At 38.2% G+C, this 19528-nt stretch overlaps 1 protein-coding gene and 1 long non-coding RNA gene across 2 annotated transcripts in view; one reads left to right on the forward strand and one right to left on the reverse strand.

The window, feature by feature from the left end:
• On the reverse strand, positions 271 to 4519 carry LOC110405580. The gene is made up of 4 exons (XR_002442964.1): positions 4397 to 4519; positions 3742 to 3826; positions 1915 to 2090; positions 271 to 445 (listed from the first exon to the last, which is right to left on the reverse strand). It is a non-coding gene; the product is annotated as an uncharacterized LOC110405580 (long non-coding RNA).
• LCP2 (lymphocyte cytosolic protein 2) overlaps positions 5724 to 19528 on the forward strand; it is a 30536-nt gene continuing 16731 nt past the window's right edge. The window contains exons 1-3 of the mRNA XM_021410944.1: positions 5724 to 6029; positions 9233 to 9295; positions 13139 to 13185. Coding sequence (XP_021266619.1) covers positions 5952 to 6029; positions 9233 to 9295; positions 13139 to 13185 — 188 coding nt within the window. The 5' untranslated portion in view covers positions 5724 to 5951. The remainder of the gene's footprint in view (positions 6030 to 9232; positions 9296 to 13138; positions 13186 to 19528) is intronic.

Genomic DNA, 19528 nt, shown 5'->3' on the forward strand with positions numbered 1-19528 from the left:
ATCCAATTAACAAGCATGCAGCCACAGATTCACTGCATAACACCACGTATATACATTACCAGCTGCTGTTTCATCATAAAGGAATTGACCTAAAATAATCCCCAGCAGAACTGTGAAATAACGAGTATGAGCCCACTCACAAACACTGACTCAGAAAAGCTTTATAACAACAGATTTCCTTTGGTGAAAGGAGAAACCACACCAAAATAGCAATCGTGCAAGCCCTGCAGCAGGCAAAACATCCACCTTTCAAAGCATACCTTAATAACAGTCCCAAATTCTGCTTTTTTTTCTCCAGCATTCTCAGTAGCTGCCGAGGTGAACACTTTTCATTTGATTTTCCTCTGGTGCCACTGCACCATCTTCTCACTGCTGGTCATGTCACAGCACCTTCCACTCTGCTTCAGCTCTTCAGCGGGAAGCCAGGCATATAAGGCCCAAGACACTGAAAAGAAACATTCCTAGTTGGATTTACTTGTATCCTTCCTTCTCTCTCTCCCAGCTTTTATCATTTTGTTTCAGAATTCTTTTGTTTACCGTTTTTGACTAAAGCACTGATTAAAATCCATTGAGATTGACTAATTCTCCTCATATTCAGATCTAAATTGTAGGCTCTTTTCACCATAACAGCAACATTGAGCCTTGTTTCAATTTTCCCTTATAAGAAAATCCAAAATGGACAAGGCAATACGCCACTGGGGGAGGAGAGCTCACAGGTGCCCACAGCACAGTCCAGCCCAATTCTGCAGTGGTGCTGAGGAGAGTGGAGTGTTAGGGATAAGGTGGGAGTTAGAGCAGAAGCTGTTACAGCAAAAGGAAGGTGCACCAGTGGACGAGGACCTTGAGGGGAACTGGAGCCCTGCAGAACCAAAGCCTTGGCAGCAGTCTTGTCTGGAGCTGATGGGAGGAATGCAGTGCTCTTCAATAGCAGTAGTGGAAAAGATCAGACTAAGTGGTACACGTCCAACTTTCATCGTCTTCAACTTAGATAACTCCAGTGTTAATGTCAAACCTTCATACTCAGTTTGAATATCTCTTTGCTTGTCAGTACAGATCCACACTCAAAAAACACTGTTCTGGAATGGAACACAATATCTAAAACTGAACATAATTTCCAGTTATTCTTTTGACCCACTAGTTTCCTTCCGAGTCCCAGCACAGTTGACACTGTTGGGCATTTTATGAATTGTTGAATTGCAGTGAATGGTCCAAATACAAGTCAGAAGAGCTCTTCAAGCTCTCATACCTACTTTTCAAGCTTGAAGCTGCTGTTCTTGTTAGCAGAGCCTATTACATCCAAAGATCATGAGGAGAGCTGACTGCTATCACCAAAGTCACTATGCTTGCTTCCTTTTTCCTCCTCTTTTCTCCAGCTTCCCTTTCACAGACGAAGCAAAACATTTTTTTCTGTCTTTCTTCAAGATACAATTTGAAAGGTATATCAGTTGTTCTCCTTTGCATTTGTACCCATTTTCTTTCGCTAGAATAGATAGATTATGTCACTTACAACACTTACGAATCTAACACTGTGGAAAAAAATGTTTCCCAGACAAAAACTTGTACAACAGTATGATTGCTGCAATATCTCAAATTAATTTTTTGTTTGTTTGTTTTTACAGCACTTTGGTATGCTTTTGATTCTTTCTGTTCTCTGAATAGAGTTCAGCTGCACTCTAGTGGCTGTATTCTAGGATTTCAGGCATTTCTGAATTGCCCGAACTCTGTATTTCTACCTACTCAAAGTAACACAACTCAGTAGTAACGCTTCTTTAAGTATGTACATCATTGCTGAGGGTTGATTTCAGAAAAAAATACGCATACTATTCTTGTGAAAGTGGATTTGAAACCAGTATGTCAGTCACAGTTTAACTCAAACCATACATTCGAGATGCAAGCAGGTGGATTAACACTCACCTCAGCTGCTGTCTCCACTGAAGTGCCACATAAACAACCCAAGCATGAAATCTGTGCAGTGTCAGCCATTCAGCGTGCCGTCTCCGTGCTGCAGAATTCCACTCACTACTCACTCGCATTTTGTGTTGGTCTGCCATTTCACCACTAGGTGGGGAGGAAGGCTCATAGTTCCGTCCCTACAAAAGAGCTTTCTTAAGCTGGAAAGACTCAGGATGGATATCATTAATGCACAGACGTAGCAAGTTCAAGGTTAACACTTGAGTCTAAGAGGAAATTATATTAAGGAAATAATATATGAGGAAGTTTGCAGAGAAGCTGTGGCTTAGTGACTGTTACAGAAAGCAGGCAATATATAACATGACACTGGTGATTTTGGGGGGGGTATAAAAATGAAAGTATTTTGCCGTGTGTTGCTAGACAGGTATACAGCTTGTAAATATGGTTACACAATGTAGAAAGAGCAAGTTTAGAGGAAGAAAGTACCTGTGTCTTTTAAAAATCAAGTTGGGCAGGACAACAAGATAAGTGTCAAAACGTTCCACCGTGGACTGAGGTAAGCATGAAGATTAAATTCATCAGAAATTGGAACTTTGTTTTTGCTTGGCACTAGAAAAATTGACAAGCGAACTGTTCTATAAAAAGAAACCATTCTGAAAGCTGCTCAAAATAAGTCCTTGACTCCACTTAAAGGCTGTTGTGGGACTGAACACCACCAGAAAGAGGCGAGAGAAAATGGAAAACATTGAGGCTCTTTGAAGGCAGCAGAATGTGGGCAGTGTGAATTTCCCTCCTCCACTGTCTGCAATGATTAGACTCACACATTTTCACATATAAGTTACCAGACCATTGGTACATCTGAAAAAATGTTCCGTTGGCAGCTCTTCTGTGAAGAGGCACATTTTTTATGTGAAGGTTGTGTCACTGCAGGCATCAAGTATTAAAGATATAATTATTTAAAAAGAAGGGAAAGAGGTCAAAATTGAATGGTATGCACCTGGTAGCAGATATAACATCAGATATGCTCAGCATTTGAAAATCTAAGAGCTTAAAATCCATTTCATGTAAGATTGCCATCTGAAGAGCATCACAAATAACATTATGGAACAGATGTGTCTTGCGCTGCCCACTTACTGTGTCTTCATTTCTGTCCTCTCTTGCAACAGAAGATTGAACAACTAAGATTCAAACATATGATAATTTCCAGCAGGCAGGAAGGACTGCTACCTCTGAAATGCAGTCATCGACCAAATTTTGAGGCGTGCCCTGTAATACATGACATATTTCCCTGGGACTTCTTTTGTGGCTTTAGCTGTTGGTTAGAGTTCATTCAACCGCCCTTATGCTATCTCTGCAGTCATTCTGTCTTCCTCTGTAAAAATCAGATGTGGTTGCTTCCCTAACACCCTTGCTTACACTCCCACCCAAATGCGAACAGAGATTCTGGCATGTGTGCTTTTACAAGTGTGAACATTCAGCTTTTTCATTCAATTTCCTTGGTGGCCATCAGAGTTGCAGCTGCCTCTCTCTGTGCAGAGAACACTGGAGGCAATAGGGGCACTGGAAGAAAATCCCAATTCTAGAGCTAACAAGGGTGATTGAAGAGAAAAAGAGCAATAGTAAACAAGCGAATAAATACTAAAAGCAAATACAGAAAGAAATGAAAAAATGAGAAAATGAAGTGTTTATTTTTCCATAATGATGATTTCACTTTGTTAAATATGAGATTTGCCACACTGCATTTTTGAGCCACAGAGAAAGACATTTAAAGGCATCTTTTAAAATAACAACTCTCAGGTAGCTTGGTTGGGATTGGGAACCATGACTCACCCATGTTTTTGCGTGAGTTGAGCAATATTTTCCATTGAAATGCTCAAGCATGTGCATAGGTTGAAAATGCAATCTGGCAATATATCTGAAAATTCAAAATGCAGAAAATTCAAAGTTATGTTTCCTCAGCAAGCTGGACATGGCCACCAAATCCTGTCTTTTTATCACATTACAAAAGAAGTTAAAGACAAAGAGAAAGCTCAATTATGAGTGCAGCTGGTTTTTGCAAATGCATTAAATGTGCACGCACCTATAATGTACGTATAGTGACATACAAGTGAGTCAAGCAAATAATAATGTTGAGATAAACATGACTCTCTAAACTAGGAGTTTGACCTTAAAGGTGAGTGATTTTCTCTTCCCTAGCATCAGAATAAACGGTGCTGTGATTCTCCTGTAGTAGAATCAAAACAAATTTTGATGAGGCTAATTAGTTTTATATTAGTACAAGTAAGAAATAAAACAATTGAAATTAGAGCTGTTATGCTGGATTTGGGATGGAAATTAGATTCCAGAACCACGTGGAAGGTAACGAAAACCTGTAACAGAAATTGCAGCATAGTCTTCTTCTTGTCTCTGCACTGGGAGAAACTTGTTTCTCTGTTAAAAGACATGGTTTGTGATGGGGAGTCAGATGTACATTATTTAATCTTACCTTTACCACTGCTGAAGATATACCACCAAAACTACTTCTCTTTTGGAGATCTTTTGTCACACATTTATTGACTCCTACTTCTTCCCCAGTTTTGGATTTATAATGAAGAGGTGATGATGTTTCTGTAAGAACATGCCTCAGATGATTTATACAGATCAATTCAAGTAAGAACTGACAAAACACAACTACATCGCGTGTTTGACAAATGCAATACTGTTTAGAACAGCTGTTGCAGCAGCTTACTTTTAGAGAGGTTTAAATAACTCGTTGCCTTCATTTCCTAAAATATTTATTCAGAAAAAAAGTAAGTTGATTTAAATCAGACTGTGAATTTCAAGAGGAAAATTCTTCGCATAATACTACAGAAGCTTGTAGAAGTGTTCTCAAAACCAGCTGTGTGTAATCCATTGGCAAATTCTTGATGCAGTGTTAGAAAGTATTCAGTGACTAGAAACAGGGAAAGTAATCATTTCATTAGAAATAAGAGAACCTTTCCCTTCCAGTGCTTCTAAACTATGAACTTATTCTTTCTAATACAGAAAGTTCATGAAGTACCATCTTTTGTCTAGTCTGCTGGAGCAGATGGTAATAGTGACCACAAGCATTCACATCAGCACAACTCTGCAAGGAAGCTCTGCATCCAGAAAAGAGTGAATGGACAGGCTGGACAACAAAAAACAGGCACACTGGAAAATAGTAAATGCAGTCTTACCAAAGGAACTTACTGAAGAGACAGTACATTAATTGGATAAACATGAGTGATGCAGTACATCATGTTCCTCTGGTGATGTTAAGGTAGTGTGGATTCTTTTTCAGACATAAATTCCTCATGAGAGGTACCTGAAATGCAGAGCTGGAGGTAGAAATAATGACTACATAACAGGTTTTCATCTCAGTTTGTCCATTCTTTACTTTCAATGAGAAATAATCATCCTAAATTTGAGAGACTGAAAAAAATGACTGAAATTCCATTCCTAACTCATGTCTCTTTGTGTACAATTCCAAAGGTAACCGTTAGTGATTGTGCAAATCAGAGAAAGGCAACGTGATATTCAGGTAGTGAGATGTGCTGAAGAAGTGAACATTTCCTTGTTTTGGGGGTCTTGTGTGGACAAAACGTGCACAGAAGTGCTGACTGATGTCTATGCAGATAATATGCCAATATTTTTATACAGTACAGAGTGTGATAATATCCAAGTATTTATATGTGCAATTACAAATAGGGTGTACAGGAGCTTATTACATGCAGCAGGCAAAACATTTTCAACACTTGCGCTGCGCTTCCTTATTTACTTATTTATATTCACACAGAGGAAGTGGTGAGGCTGTCTAGCTGACAACTTTTCTGAGAAGAGACCATTTTGTATTAGAGGAAGCAGTATCTCTCTTGGATGTGCTAACAACATAGTTCTGAAATAAAAAGGACTTAGAAAGAGCTGGCTAAATTAGGCAAGGAGCTACTAGACTTGCTGAAGGAGGTCACAAACGGAGAATATATGGCTGCTTCACCGATAGCACTGGAATGAACGTTCTCTAACTGCCCAGGGGAGAAAAAATGGATTCGAGAAACATTCCCTATCGTTCAGAGGTGGTTACGTGGAGCCCAGATGACTTAGCAGAATATTTTAAGACGGTAAGTTTAACTGTGTTTCATCTTCATATAATGGAGGAACAAACTACTGTGACTTTGTGCTAAATTGACATAGCTTATAACGGGCAAAACTTGCTACAAAAATAAAAGCAAAATCACTGGCAGTTAAGAAGCTGAGCCAGTGAAACCTATCAATGAATCCTGAAAGTACTTTTTAAATTGAGTGTAAGAGAGAAAAGTGGCTTTTCAGTGAAGATGTACGTTTTACTACAACAACTGCAGGGAAGGTTCAGGCTGGATATCAGGGAAAGGTGCTTCACCGAGAGGGTGGTCAGGCACTGGAACAGGCTCACCGGGGAAGTGGTCGTGGCACTGTGCTTGCCAGAGTTCGAGTCTGGAGAAAGCTCTAAGACATATGGTCTGATTTTTGGGTGGTCGTGTGTGGATCCGGGAGTTGGACTCAATGATCCTTGAGGGTCCCCTCCAATTCAGGATATTCTGTGATTCTATGATTCTGTGAATTGCTGATATAACATCTATTAGGAGCAGCAGCAGATATTAGCATGTGCAAATAACAAGCTTTCTAGGTCTTCAGTGATTTTCAGAAGTGAGATTTTTTTCAAATTTCTCAGTGTTGGCAAATGAAACATGGAATGTCTTTGCTGGTTAAAGCTTCCATGAGAACCCATCCAGGAATATAACAGTTGTAGATACATGTACTCCTTATTTTTTTACGCTCAACTGGAAAACCTTTTGCCTTCCCTGCTCTAAAACTTCGTGGACAAAGCTCATGGCTGAAGATTACTAGCCGTCTCTCTTTTCCTGTCACGATTACTTTTTCTGAAGTTACTTTGTGTGACCAGCTAGAAACTACTGTTTCTCTTGACATTTCTTTCACTGGTGACCATCTATAAACTTCATATTACAATGAGAAGGATTTCCCACACTGAAGAAACAGTTTGAAAGGCAACACACCAATTCACATATATCCTCAGCACAGCAAGGCTGACACATTTGTGTCCATTGTCCATGAATGTGTAACTGAGTCATTTTTACTGAAATTTCATTTCCATGCATTCTCTTTAAATTCCTCCTTTTTCAGTTCATGTCAGAGAGAGTGCCTGCTCCATCCTCCTTGCAATTCACTATGGTCCTCCAAAAGACCAAAACTGTCAGCCTGGACTCTCACGTTCAGATCATTCAAAGGGAAGCAATTGGAAATATTGTTTGAAAACGTTCAACACTGGGAACATTTTCTGGCAACGCCAGCATGGCTGGTTCATTCAATGAGTTGTCAGATTTGTCTTCTAAAACCAAGCAGTTTGTGGCTTGGCTTTGAAATCATGCAAAATTAATTGTTTGAACAGCTTTCGAAGAGTTGCCTTGAGGGAATTGAGGCACATTTGAAACTGGAGCGCCAAACAAATGAAGAGAAGCAGACCAAAGTCTACCAAATCTCCAGAGAACTGCCAGCTACCCGCAAACCTCTAATGCAGGGGTCAGTGGCACAGTAAAACAAAACAAAGAATTGGAGATGGAGCAGATGACATCACTATCAACAGTCAACTTCAGAAAAAAAGAAAAACATTATGACACTGTCTCATGGTGGTTTGGAGCACCATTTCTAAGAGACTCACAAAGGAAAAGGCTTCCTGAAAGAGCTGATAATCGTATTCTTAACAGTGCTAAAAGGATTAATTGCAAGTTTTGCAGAGGGGTTGGAAGTAGATGATCTTTAAAGACCCTTCCAACTCAAGCCATTCTGTGATTCTATTGGATCTGAATGGCCTTGGTAGATTAATTTCTGAGTACCTTCTCTCTGCTGATCCAGATGCTCCCTGCTTTTGGAGAGGTGAGTCAGGCAAGGAAAAACTGCTTAAAATTGTCTAGCAAGTCTGTTTCAGATGACAATGTCAGCCTAAGTCCAACAGCTCTGGGCTACTGCTATAAGTAACCAGATTCTTCTCCCCAAATTAACTCACACTTCTCTATAATTGAAGGGTTATACCTTAGGAATGCTTTATTTTCAACTGACTAATATATTTTGCCTGTTCAAAATCCATGTTCAAGTCCAAGAGGAATGAGTACTTTCTCTGACTAATCTGAGATATCTGCCAATTAAGAATTTTTCATCAGTAATGATAATAACATCTAGTTTATGATTCTAGGTGTGTTAACTTACAGCCAATATTAATTTCAACCATGCATTCAAAATGTAAAAGGAACAACAAAGAACCAAAACTTGAAATAATTTCTAAAGAATTTTTTCTGAGCAAAAGCAGAGATATTCATATTCTTAATATCCTGAGAGTTATATTTAACAGCTACACAATGTATTTCATCAATTATTTTATGAATAAGAGATTAGGTCTCAAACACACTGCAATGTCCTTCCACGTGTAGCAATTGCATCCAGTCTTTCAGTTCAAATAAAAATCTTCAGGCTCCCACTGGAAATATTTAAGAAACATGTCTTGGTAAATATGTCTAAGGTTTATTTTGTTGTGCCGTTTTTCTTTTTTCCATGAATTCCCCAGTTTACTTTTAAATTGAATCCTGAAATGCCTATCTGTGTCCCAGATGCTACTGTAAAATATAATTTAGAAGAGCTTTCTAAATATTATGTATGATTTGCAGAATTAACATTCAGCATTTCAGTCCATCAGAGGAAGCTTTTCAATCACAACAATTAATTCAGGAAGTCGGATCAAAGCTTCATTATTCCAAGATACTAAGGCTTTTGCTGCTTTTCACAGCTGTTTTTTATTTCTCATCTTTTTCACAGCTGGTCACTGTAGTCAATACCACAGCTTCCTTGTCCATTTTCCAGATATTTTATTGGAACAGTAAACTGCAACGTGGTTTCTGAATGTGAGGAATTCAGTATTCCTAAGGGATGAAAATATTCAAGTCCACTGGAGGATCTTTGGATCTTTGTTTAAAACAAAAAGCACATTTACAGAAAAAAAGGAGCAATGTAGACAGTCCAGGGTTTGTAAAAACAAAAAGTAACAAAATCTAAGTGAGGTCATGAGCTGCAGCTTCGTTTTATGACTTTATCACAATGAAGATTAAAAAGCATATTGTAAACTACTGGGATTCCTACGACAGATAAGATGTAATAGGTGGTAGCATGCAGAAGAGTAACTCCAAGCACCTTCTGAAAGGTAGCTGTAAGTATTTTAATCCTTTCTTACAGTTAACAGTGTAATAATAATCTTAATCATTTTCTTTTTTATTGACAGTTGAAGTATAAGGATTGTGAGAAAGTTGTGAGAAAGCACAGTATAAATGGACAAAGGTTTTTGGTAAGTAGAGTTGTAAAATTCCCTGAATCCAATGATTGTTTTGCCTCTTCCTTTCTTTGCACTGACAGTTAGTTCATAGATTGTTACTTAAGTATAAATATGAGAAGTCAATATCAGCCAGCCATTTTGTTTTAAGTACGGAATTCTGGGAACCCAAGCACGTTGTTTAACATGCATGCATTTTAGAGTAATTTAAACTGATAGGGTAGTACAAATCTTGTCTTGAATTCATCTCTTCCTTTATAGGACGTGCTTTTTTTCAAATAATAAATATGAGTTTTCTGTAGTTACTAACTGTCTTAGAATTACTCAGGTTGGAAAACACTTTCAAGATCATCAAGTCCAACCTCAGCCTAACCATACTATCCTAACGCTAACAACCCACCACTAAATCATGTCCCTGAGCACCACAATCTCCTACTAGTAGTCTTCTCCTATGGAAAAAGGTGTGGACATGGTCAGAATGACTGGCTTTCTACTGAAGTAACTATTTCATGGCTCTGTAGTTAAAATCATGTTTCTTCTGTGGCAATACACATATTCAATAAACTACAAGGGCATAAAAACTAATAAGCAAAGTCTCATTGGGTCTAAATCAACATTAGTCTAGGCTGTATCAAGAACTTGGCATTATTTTTAAAAAGTTAACAAATCCCATTTACATAGCTACTGTCTTCAGGTCTTATATGCGTGTGCATGAAGATAAGTAACAGCTTTTATCATTATTTCATTTTAGCTCTGTTTTATTTCCAAATATTACTTTTGTTTTTCCCAAGAGTAGGCACTTTGATCACTTGTATGGCTAATAAAGCTGTAGTGAAGAAATCAATGCACATCTTTTTTAATACCTTCTTGTTTCTTATTTACTTATCCTACTGTATCAAACTTTCAAGCATTTCACTAAAATACAACATATAAGTTCTCAAACGTCTCTTATGGGAACAGGATATAACACCTCCCTCCTAACTGAGTAGTCAGAATTATTCAGATGTTGTGGCACAGAGTTTATCCTGGTATGCACTAAGCAATTCTTAGCTCAGGCACTGAGGATTTGGGCCTGGAGAGAAAGTTACGGCTCTGTAAACCTTCTGAAATACTGCAATTTTGAGGTATAAATAACAAGAGCAATAACTGCAGTTTCTAAAGTGGTGGGCTTTATTATTATTATTATCATGTATTATTTCCAGGGCACTTCCGTAAGTAAATAGCCCAGATTGCAGCATGTTTTCAGAACCTCCAAGTAGATTCAAGGGATATTTTTCTATTAAGGAAGCAAGCAGCTCCTCAGGTCTTCTAAGACGAATGTTTTTAAGCTTTTGACCTACTTGTTATATTTATAGTGTATAAAAGATTCACTTGTCAAAAACAACATGTGAATTTAAGTGGAATATTCTAGACTGCAATGCAATCATGATTTTTTTTTCCTCTCTATGAATGGTGTTTCTAAGAAATATCTTTTCACGTCTAAATTATTGGAAACTGCCAAATTACATTTCAACACAAGAAACTAGCAATACTGAGAAGTATGCAGGTTTTGGATCTACCAGCAGAGCTATTTGGTAAAGCTGACTGCAGAAATAAGGCTGTCTTATATATTAGAATAACCCGGTAGTGTCAAAGTCACATTTCTGTATCTACTGGTGACTACAAAAATGTTCCAGCTGAGATGTAGTAGGAATAAAACCAGAGGGATTCCACATAAGTTACTTTAATAAAATTCCCCAAGATTTAAAAGGGCAACATGGCCCTTTATGAGAGTTTTACCCCATATCATTTGTCAGGTTTATTTCCTCAATAGAGTTCCAGTGAGAAGCTTAAAAAGTCTTTAGAAAAAATCAAGATGCTTCAGTAAATCCTGCAGGACGTTTCCGTAAAAGGAACATATTTTTGCTGAGGTTTACTCTTGTGACTGTACCCAGAAGCAAAATAGTGCTGGAAAACACAGCTAAGATATGTTGTGTCTTTAAAAACATTGATGTCATTTTACACCAACATATAATTAGAAATTAATTACTGCGGGCAGTAAGAAGGACAGAAAGAACACGCCTATGATCCAAGTTCCAAACCAAAGCTTTTGATTAACTAAACTAAACAATTTCTCAAAAGGTTTCCCAGTGTGTGCATCCATTCTTTATTTGGAGTGGCACAACAGTGTGGAAGAAGAGAGGGGCTGACTCTTTGCAGGAGCACCAGTAAAGCTGCCAACGCTTAGCACATCTCAGCTCAGGCTACCAGTAACCTGCAGTCAAATTGCTTCACTATGGTAGGACAGGGAACACTCTCCTCTACCCCCAAGGTTTTAGAAATACTTTTTTAAAAATAAAAAGTGTGTGAGTTCTGTGAGGCTATCAAGGCTGCTCTTAAATCCAAGGAGTACTCCAGCTACATCTCCACTCGAACATGCAACTTCACATACACTGTGATGTTACAGACAGGGTTTATAGCACAAAGATCTCATCTGCTCTGGCAAATCATGCTCCATTTTACCACATAGAGTATTAACCTGAAATTTTGCAATCATGGACAATTTTGCTTGATTTCACCATGCAGACATGAAGGAATTCAATGTATTTAGCTTATTAAATAACTTAAATACCACATTTTCAGCTATACTAAAAAGATGTGAAGCAAAAAAGCCTACAGTCAGCATCTATGATAGAAGTCTGCCTTCTCTACTAAGAACTGCTCTTTACAAACGACCATTCACATGTACACTGCTTTGAAACCACAGGTGTTTGAAAAAGCTTTTGCAATACTCTGTGCTTTTATATTTACTGTGATAACTCTCAAATTGCCAACGAGAATACTATCATCACTGACAATAATTTCAAGTAGACCACGAATGTTCTGTTGAGCTCACTTCTGTAATAAGAAGCAGAGGATGTAGCCAGAATGTATTAATTCTGAGACACAGCCCACTGAGATGATTTATTATATCTCAAGACATAAAGGATATGTCATCCTGTATGTTAGGTGAGTGCAATCTAATAAAAGCAATATCCAGAAAGGAGGGGAAAATGAATAAACAAAGAAGTAAATAAATAAATATACAGAAGACTTATACATAGTTCTCAAACCTTTTCATTTACTATCTGCCTGCCTGCTTTAGCTTGCATATCTCCTACAGTCTCCAGGAGGAAGGTTATTGTTGAGGAGAGATTTATTTCCATTTCTTTTGAGAAGCAAAGCAGAGATGAATTTTAACCTGGCCTGTAAGTCAGTGTGACAACACCAACAAAAAACTGGATTAGGATTCAAATCAGAAAAGCAAATGACTTTTACTTAACTTTATGCAGTGCCATTAATTTGAAATTAATCTCTAGAAAAATGGCTCGCTTACTCATAAACAAATCAATTAATGCAACTCTCATCTGACAAGCATTGTTTTAAGATACTACTTCTTACATATCTCTTTTTATCAGGTACCTTTAAAACATCCTCACTACAGAAACACTGCTCATTAAAGTTAGGCTTGTAATTGATCATTTTTTTGGCAGTTATTTGTGTGTAAACAAATACACTGATGTTCATTAAACTTCTAGCTAGTTTGATACAACTGATGATGACATAAAATAAAAACCAACATCCAGCAAAACTGAGAAAAAATATAGAGAGGATTTTTGACAAAAATCTTCTCCTATATCTTCTCCTATATCCTCCTTTACTTCACAGTGGGCCACTGGGGTGGCAGCCTGTTATCTTGCATTACTTTCCTATGTACTTTATTTATAATTTCTATTGATGTATAAAACTTCATGCCACATTTTTGAACATGCTAATGTCTGTAGTCACAGGGTGTTTCACAGGCAAGTTTGTGATCTATACCATATGTTTCCTTTGCAGAACATGTCTGAAAATGATATCCAGAAATTTCCCAAACTCAGAGTGCCGTAAGTAAAGCCATGCCACTTAACATTAAAAGTTATTTTAATTCATCATCAGTGAAAACTCATAGCAAACATCAGGCAAATGATTTCAAGTAATCAATTAGAGACTTGCTAATGTACCGTCCTAGGAGAAAAAGAAGAATGTTCCAACATAAAAAGAAAGGAAGGTTGTCATGACAGCTCAACCACAATGATTCAATACAAAAAATAATTGTCTGGGGGATGTTTTAAAGAATTCATCCACAATGGCTAAAGTTTTTTAATATTACCTGCAAGGAATGATTTAACTGTTCACTGCTTCATTATTGACCTATACTCAAAGGAAAAAAGCTCAGGTACGTACAAATGAGCTGAGGAGTTAAAGTATTTTTCATCACGTGCTTTTCCATCAAGGTGGGTGCTAAAGATAAATCAGATTCAACGTTTGGTTCAGTATTAAATCAGTTTTCTTTGCTACTGTGAGTTAGGCCTTGAAAACGTTTTGAACTCACCTGAACAGATGTCATAATTTCATAGAAGTTACTAATGAAGAACAATATTCCCATTGACTCAGTACAGAGAAACAGAGAGTAACAGAGAGTAACTTCTACTATTTTGTGGTGAAAAATGAGGGATTTTATTTTGCTGTGAGTTCTTTTTTATTTTAGATGTAAGTTAGAAGGCTCCTAATGATGAGAGATGGGGAGCTCTTCATGGTCTTCTAAACAAAGTAAAGGAAGAGGAACTCAAGTCATTCAAAAATGGCTATTTCTGTTTTGTTCACTTCCCAGTTCCAGACTCTCTCCTTCTATGCCTATCTTGATCTTGCTAGGGGAGACATAGTCTCCTTTAGTTTTTCTGATGCATCAGAGCGTGCGTAAGATCTTTTGGTGATGCTAAAAATACTGCAAAAATTTGAAAAGATGTCTGGTCTGTCACATCCATGTGCTCACAGTTAAACTGGTTGCTAGATCTGAGGGCAGGAAGATTCTTCTGTTCAGATCAGATATACAAATACTTGAACTTGAAAGTCTCCAACATGACGTGTTTCTTAAGATCATATCTATATTTTCACAGAATAAATTTCCTGATAGTAGGGTTTAGTGGTGTATGAAGTGCTAGTCAGTGAGCCCAGATGTTATGGAAAAGATGCCCAGGTGTCTTGGCATTTCTAAACTTACAATCAGCTAATAGCAGCATTTAACTATGGTTATTGAGACTGAGGGGACAGAGATTATGGAAAATCTCACACCACTCTACTGTAAAACACATTGTTTGTAATTTTCCATTAACAATTCCCTCTTTTACAGTCCTTTCATAAATTTGCCTTGTTCTAACTTTCAATTTTGAGTACCTTTAGTGATTTCCTTTCAAATTCCTAAGCAAAACGTGGTCAGTGCAACAACTTATAAACATACATATAAGCAATATTAATATCATGGAGGAATAGCTAAAATTTAACAATGAGTTGCTCATAGCTCCCCTTCTAATCAACAATATATCAAAAATGCTTTGCAAATTCCATTTTCACAGTCATTGTGCCTTGTCTAGCAGAAAGCCAGCAGCCTTCTTTAGCCAGATCTTTTGGGTTTCTCAAGAAGATGAGAATTTGAAATCAAGAGCTTTAAAAGAACAGTGAAGCTAAGTGCACAACTTGAAGAACTGAAAAAATAAGTAAATTAGTAAATATGAATGATTTTTCTTCACTTACCAACAGGGATGCTATTCACTGGAATACTGTGATTGTACATGGAAAGGGGATGGTATGATGGGAAATCCTCCAGGAGTGCCACTGTTTAAAACAAGAATTTTGAGCTTCAATAGCGAAAAGAACTGATTATCACTAAAAACGAACAAACAAACAAACACAACAAACAAAACTGATAAAATTGATGGGTGAAATATCTACTTATTCCTTTCATTAATTTCATTACTTTGGAACTTCCTTGCTCTTACCAAAATGGAAAGTGCTTTGTATTGACTTCTGTGAAACATTCACTCCTCGCTTTTATATCGTAACGGAAAAATCACCTTGTAGGAAAAGCTCTTTTACAAACTGAAATACACATTAGAAAGTTTTGATTCCAGTACCTGATCTACTTAATGACAGAGTGAAAATCTATAAAAATGCCTCAATATAAATAGCAAGAGTTGCACTTAGAGCACTTGAAACTGTGCAAGGTTTGCAAACCACAGCATGCATCTCAACAGACCTCCTGAGCTGAGTATGTGGTTTTACTAAATGCAAGCATTACAACAATTCTACTGATCCAGTTTTGCATACAGCTGTGCCACTTCTTAGGGATGATTCTTTAACATTTGCAGGAACCTTTCAGTGTCTCAGTAGATAACAGTTGCCATTACAAAGTATGATGGGCAACTTACTGAAACTAATAAATCCCTCCACAATTTAAATGTTAATCTCTACTAGCCATGTTACAGGCTGGTGTCTTATTTTTAAATACCAAGAAAGGATTTAAAAGCTGCTTTTAAAATTAAAATACTTCAAAAAATCTTTAGAGCTCTCCATTAAAAGGGCCAAACTGCTAAAAATTTATGGGCCACATATCTAGGTGACTGATACATCCAGACAATCATGCAGATTTTTATTCTGATTAGTGTTTTGCAGGGAAAAGTATGCACAGGATTCACTTCTCCATACGCATAGGCCACATATAGACTACTTGAGGGATCTTAAGAAACTCCACAGTCCACTTACTGAAGTCATGATTCCCATTCTTGTCTGTAGTTACCACCAAGCTTTTCTGTATGCCTGCTAGAGATACTGAGGTCTTGTACCCAATTAGGTGTAAAGCTACACCAAACAACTTTACAAAACTGGAAACTCACATGTCCTCCTTTCCATGGAGTATCTGGGCTTTTAAAAAATGTCACACATTTAAAGCTAATACCCTTTTTTGAGAAGCCTGAGATTTGAAATTTTCAGCTTTGATTAGAAAGCTTATGGTATATCCCTAGCACTTGCGGAAATCTGCAGTAACAAAACTGCATCACTGCACTAAAGCATGTAATTACAGCTGACAGTTCAAACATGGTACAGAGTTCTGAATGGGACAGATTCAGAACCTACAAATATGGCACAGTCTGAAAGTCATGCTGCTTTCTGGAGAGTAAAAACTGCAGTCTTAAACAATAAGAAATTTATGTAATGTCCTTCTCTTTCAAGAAGGGAGAGGTGAATGACAGCTTTTGACACTGTCTCCCATAACATCCTCATAGATAAGCTTAGCAAGTGTAGGATAGATGAGTGGACAATGAGGTGGACTGAAATCTGGCTGACTGGCAAAGCTCAAAGGGTTGTGATCAGTGGCACAGAGTCTAGTTGGAGGCCTGTAACTAGTGGTTTTCTCCAGGGCTTGGTACTGGCTCTGGTGTTTAACATACTCATCAATGACCTGGATGAAGGCATAAGGTCCACCCTCAACAAGCTGTTGATGATACGAAACTGGGAGGAGTGGCTGACACACCAGAAGACTGTGCCACCATTCAGCGAGACCTGGACAGGCTGGAGAGGTGGGTGGGGAGGAACCCTAGGTGGTTCTACAAGGTGAGATGTCAAGACCTACATCTGTGGAGGAATAACTGCACACATCAGTACAGGCTAGGGGCTGACCTGCTGGAAAGAAGCTCTGCAGAGAAGGACTTAGGTGTCCCGGTGGACAACAGGTTGAACACAAGCCAGTAGGGTGCCCTTGTGGCCAAGAAGGTCAATGGTATCTGGGAGTACATTAAAAAGGGTGTGGCCAGTCAGTCAAGGTACGTTGGCCTCCCCCTCTACTCTGCCCCGGTGAGGCCACATTTGGAGTACTCTATCGAGTTCTGGGCTCCTCAGTTCAAGAAAGAAAAGGAACTTGTAGAGAGAGTCCAGCAGAGAGCTACAAAGATGATTATGGGCTTGGAGCTTCTGTTATGAGGAAAGGCTGAGAGACCTGGGACTGCTGAGCTTGGAGAAGACTGAAAGGGGATCTTATCAATGTGTATAAATATTTAAAGGCAAGAGTCAAGAGGATGGGGCCAGGTTTTTTTTTCAGTGGTATGCGATGCCAGGACAAGGAGAAACAGGCACAAACTGGAACCCAGGAAGTTCCATCTGAACGTGAGGAAAATCTTTACTTTGAGGGTGACAGAGCAGTGGAACAGGCTGCCCAGAGAGGTTGTGGAGTCTCCTTCTCTGGAGATATTCAGAACTCATCTGGACGCTTTCCTCTGCAACCTGCTGTAGGGAACCTGCTTTAGCAGAGGCAGACTACGTGGTCTCCAGAGGTCTCTTCCAACGCCTACAATACTCTGATTCTGTTTGTGCTCACATGTTCTCTTGGGTGGGCTGCTAAAGATTTTTGAAAGGTTTAAAACTTAACTGATACTCAGTCTACTTTGAAGCCAACATTATAATGTTGCATTTGCCCAACAGACATTATTCGAAGGCCACAACAAAGCCTCTGTCACAAACTATGCTCTCGGCAGCATTCAGTCTATGTGACTTCCGGGTCATGGAGCACTACACCCTCTTCCACCTTCACCTAAGTCATTTTTCCTAATACATACAGAATGGATTCTATTCATGACAACAATATCTGCAGTAACCAAGCAAAAGTCAGTTTTGGAGTACTGGTGTTTTTATATTTGTGTTGTTTTTTTTTTTAAAAACTTCCTGCCAGTTTTAAGCTAAGCGCCTGGTGAAGGAGGCAGAAAGAGAAAGAGAAGTCTGAGTAACATTTTCTGCAAGTGCTGTTGCCTTATCCTGTCCTATCACACACTCCCACAACTCAGAAAGCAGTGTGGTTTTGGTACTTCCTTCCTCACATGGCTACAGACTCAGCTGCTCTTTGCACGTACCTTCTGTAATAAAGCTGCTTGTAAAGAGTTACCTTTCTAAACTTTGCTTGCTTTTCTAAGCCATTGGTTTTAAACATTTAAAATAAACTCAAAGACTACACACTGTATTTTAAGCAGCAAATGATTAATTTGCTGAGTAAATTTAATGAGCAACTTTTCTCTTTCAGTTTTTCCTCAAGACTGGCTGATGTAAATCCTCACAAAGCCAGCCCAGGTTCAGTCCAGAAAGCCTTCAAACACTCAAGTCACATTCACACCTGTGGGACCCTAAACTAAAAGAACTATTAATTCTAAAGCCCGTGGCTTTTTTTTTTTTTACTCCTTTAGCAGAAATTAAGGTCAATCTTTTGAAAGATACTTCGTCAGCCTCTCCTATGATAGTGAATTAGCCAAAAACAAGTTTTGCAATCCACTTCTCTCCAAAAGCACATGTCTAAGCAGTGCACAGTTCTCACCAGAACATTTCCTGATGATTCCCTGGAGTCTTACTACTCACATAGCAACTCACTGATCACCTGCAGCACAAGATTTCTTGTGCAGACGAGTGTGAATTCCATAGGAAAAAAAGGAGAGCCTACAACTTGGAAATTTTCTTCCCTCATACAATTTGCTTGGGTGACAATGTCAGATTGAGACAGCTGTAATTCTGTAATCATTCTTACGTTGCTAACATTTGTGCACGTACTTATTTCAAAAGGGGCAAGTATGACAATATTTGCTTAAACTTGGAAAATTGCAAAGTAGTCTTAAAAAAGAAAACCCCCAGAATATTCTTCCCCTATTTTCATACTTATCCTTGAGTTCATACCCCTAGCAGAAAATTACCCATTTTTATCATTTTAGACACACTGTTTTGAAATCGCTTGTTATCTGATACTTGCTGGAGGCTCTATCTGCCTCCGAGAACTTCCATAATCTGAATTACAGTGAGGTACATGCCGGGCAAGTAGCAAGGGCAAGACAGCAGGCATTTGTAAGGCTCAGGATTATAAAAATAGTAAGTTTTTATTGGCTTTTTTAAAAATACAAGAGTGCTTGAAAGCTTGCCTTACTCAGGTTCTGCCCAGAAAAGCAGTTAGACATGAAAGAGATGCACAAATTAGATAATTAGGGGATCAATGTTGGTAAGTAGCAGAAAAAGATAGGAAAGAGGCAGAAAAACAAAAGAGACTGGTAACTGCCTGGCAATTCCTGGACACATACAAAGATTTTACAATACTGATATGAAGTCTATTGACCAGATCTAAGATCTATGGAAAATAAATCTGCTCTAGCAAAAAATAAAATTAAGCTTTTACAGAATTTAGATTCTGACATAAACAGCCACATTTGGTTCCTGATTTTTCTTCATAACACTTTTACTTCCACATTCTGGTAGACTTGAATAATATAAGCCAGAAGTAAACTGGGGCATTTTCAACCATAGGTGTGTAACCCATTGGCTTTGGCTGCCACAAGACTTTCTGAGTGCACTTCCTATAAAAAGAAATGAGAATTAAGAATCAGAGTA

The sequence above is a fragment of the Numida meleagris genome, chromosome 12 (assembly GCF_002078875.1).
Source record: "Numida meleagris isolate 19003 breed g44 Domestic line chromosome 12, NumMel1.0, whole genome shotgun sequence".
NCBI classification, from domain to species: Eukaryota; Metazoa; Chordata; class Aves; order Galliformes; family Numididae; genus Numida; species Numida meleagris.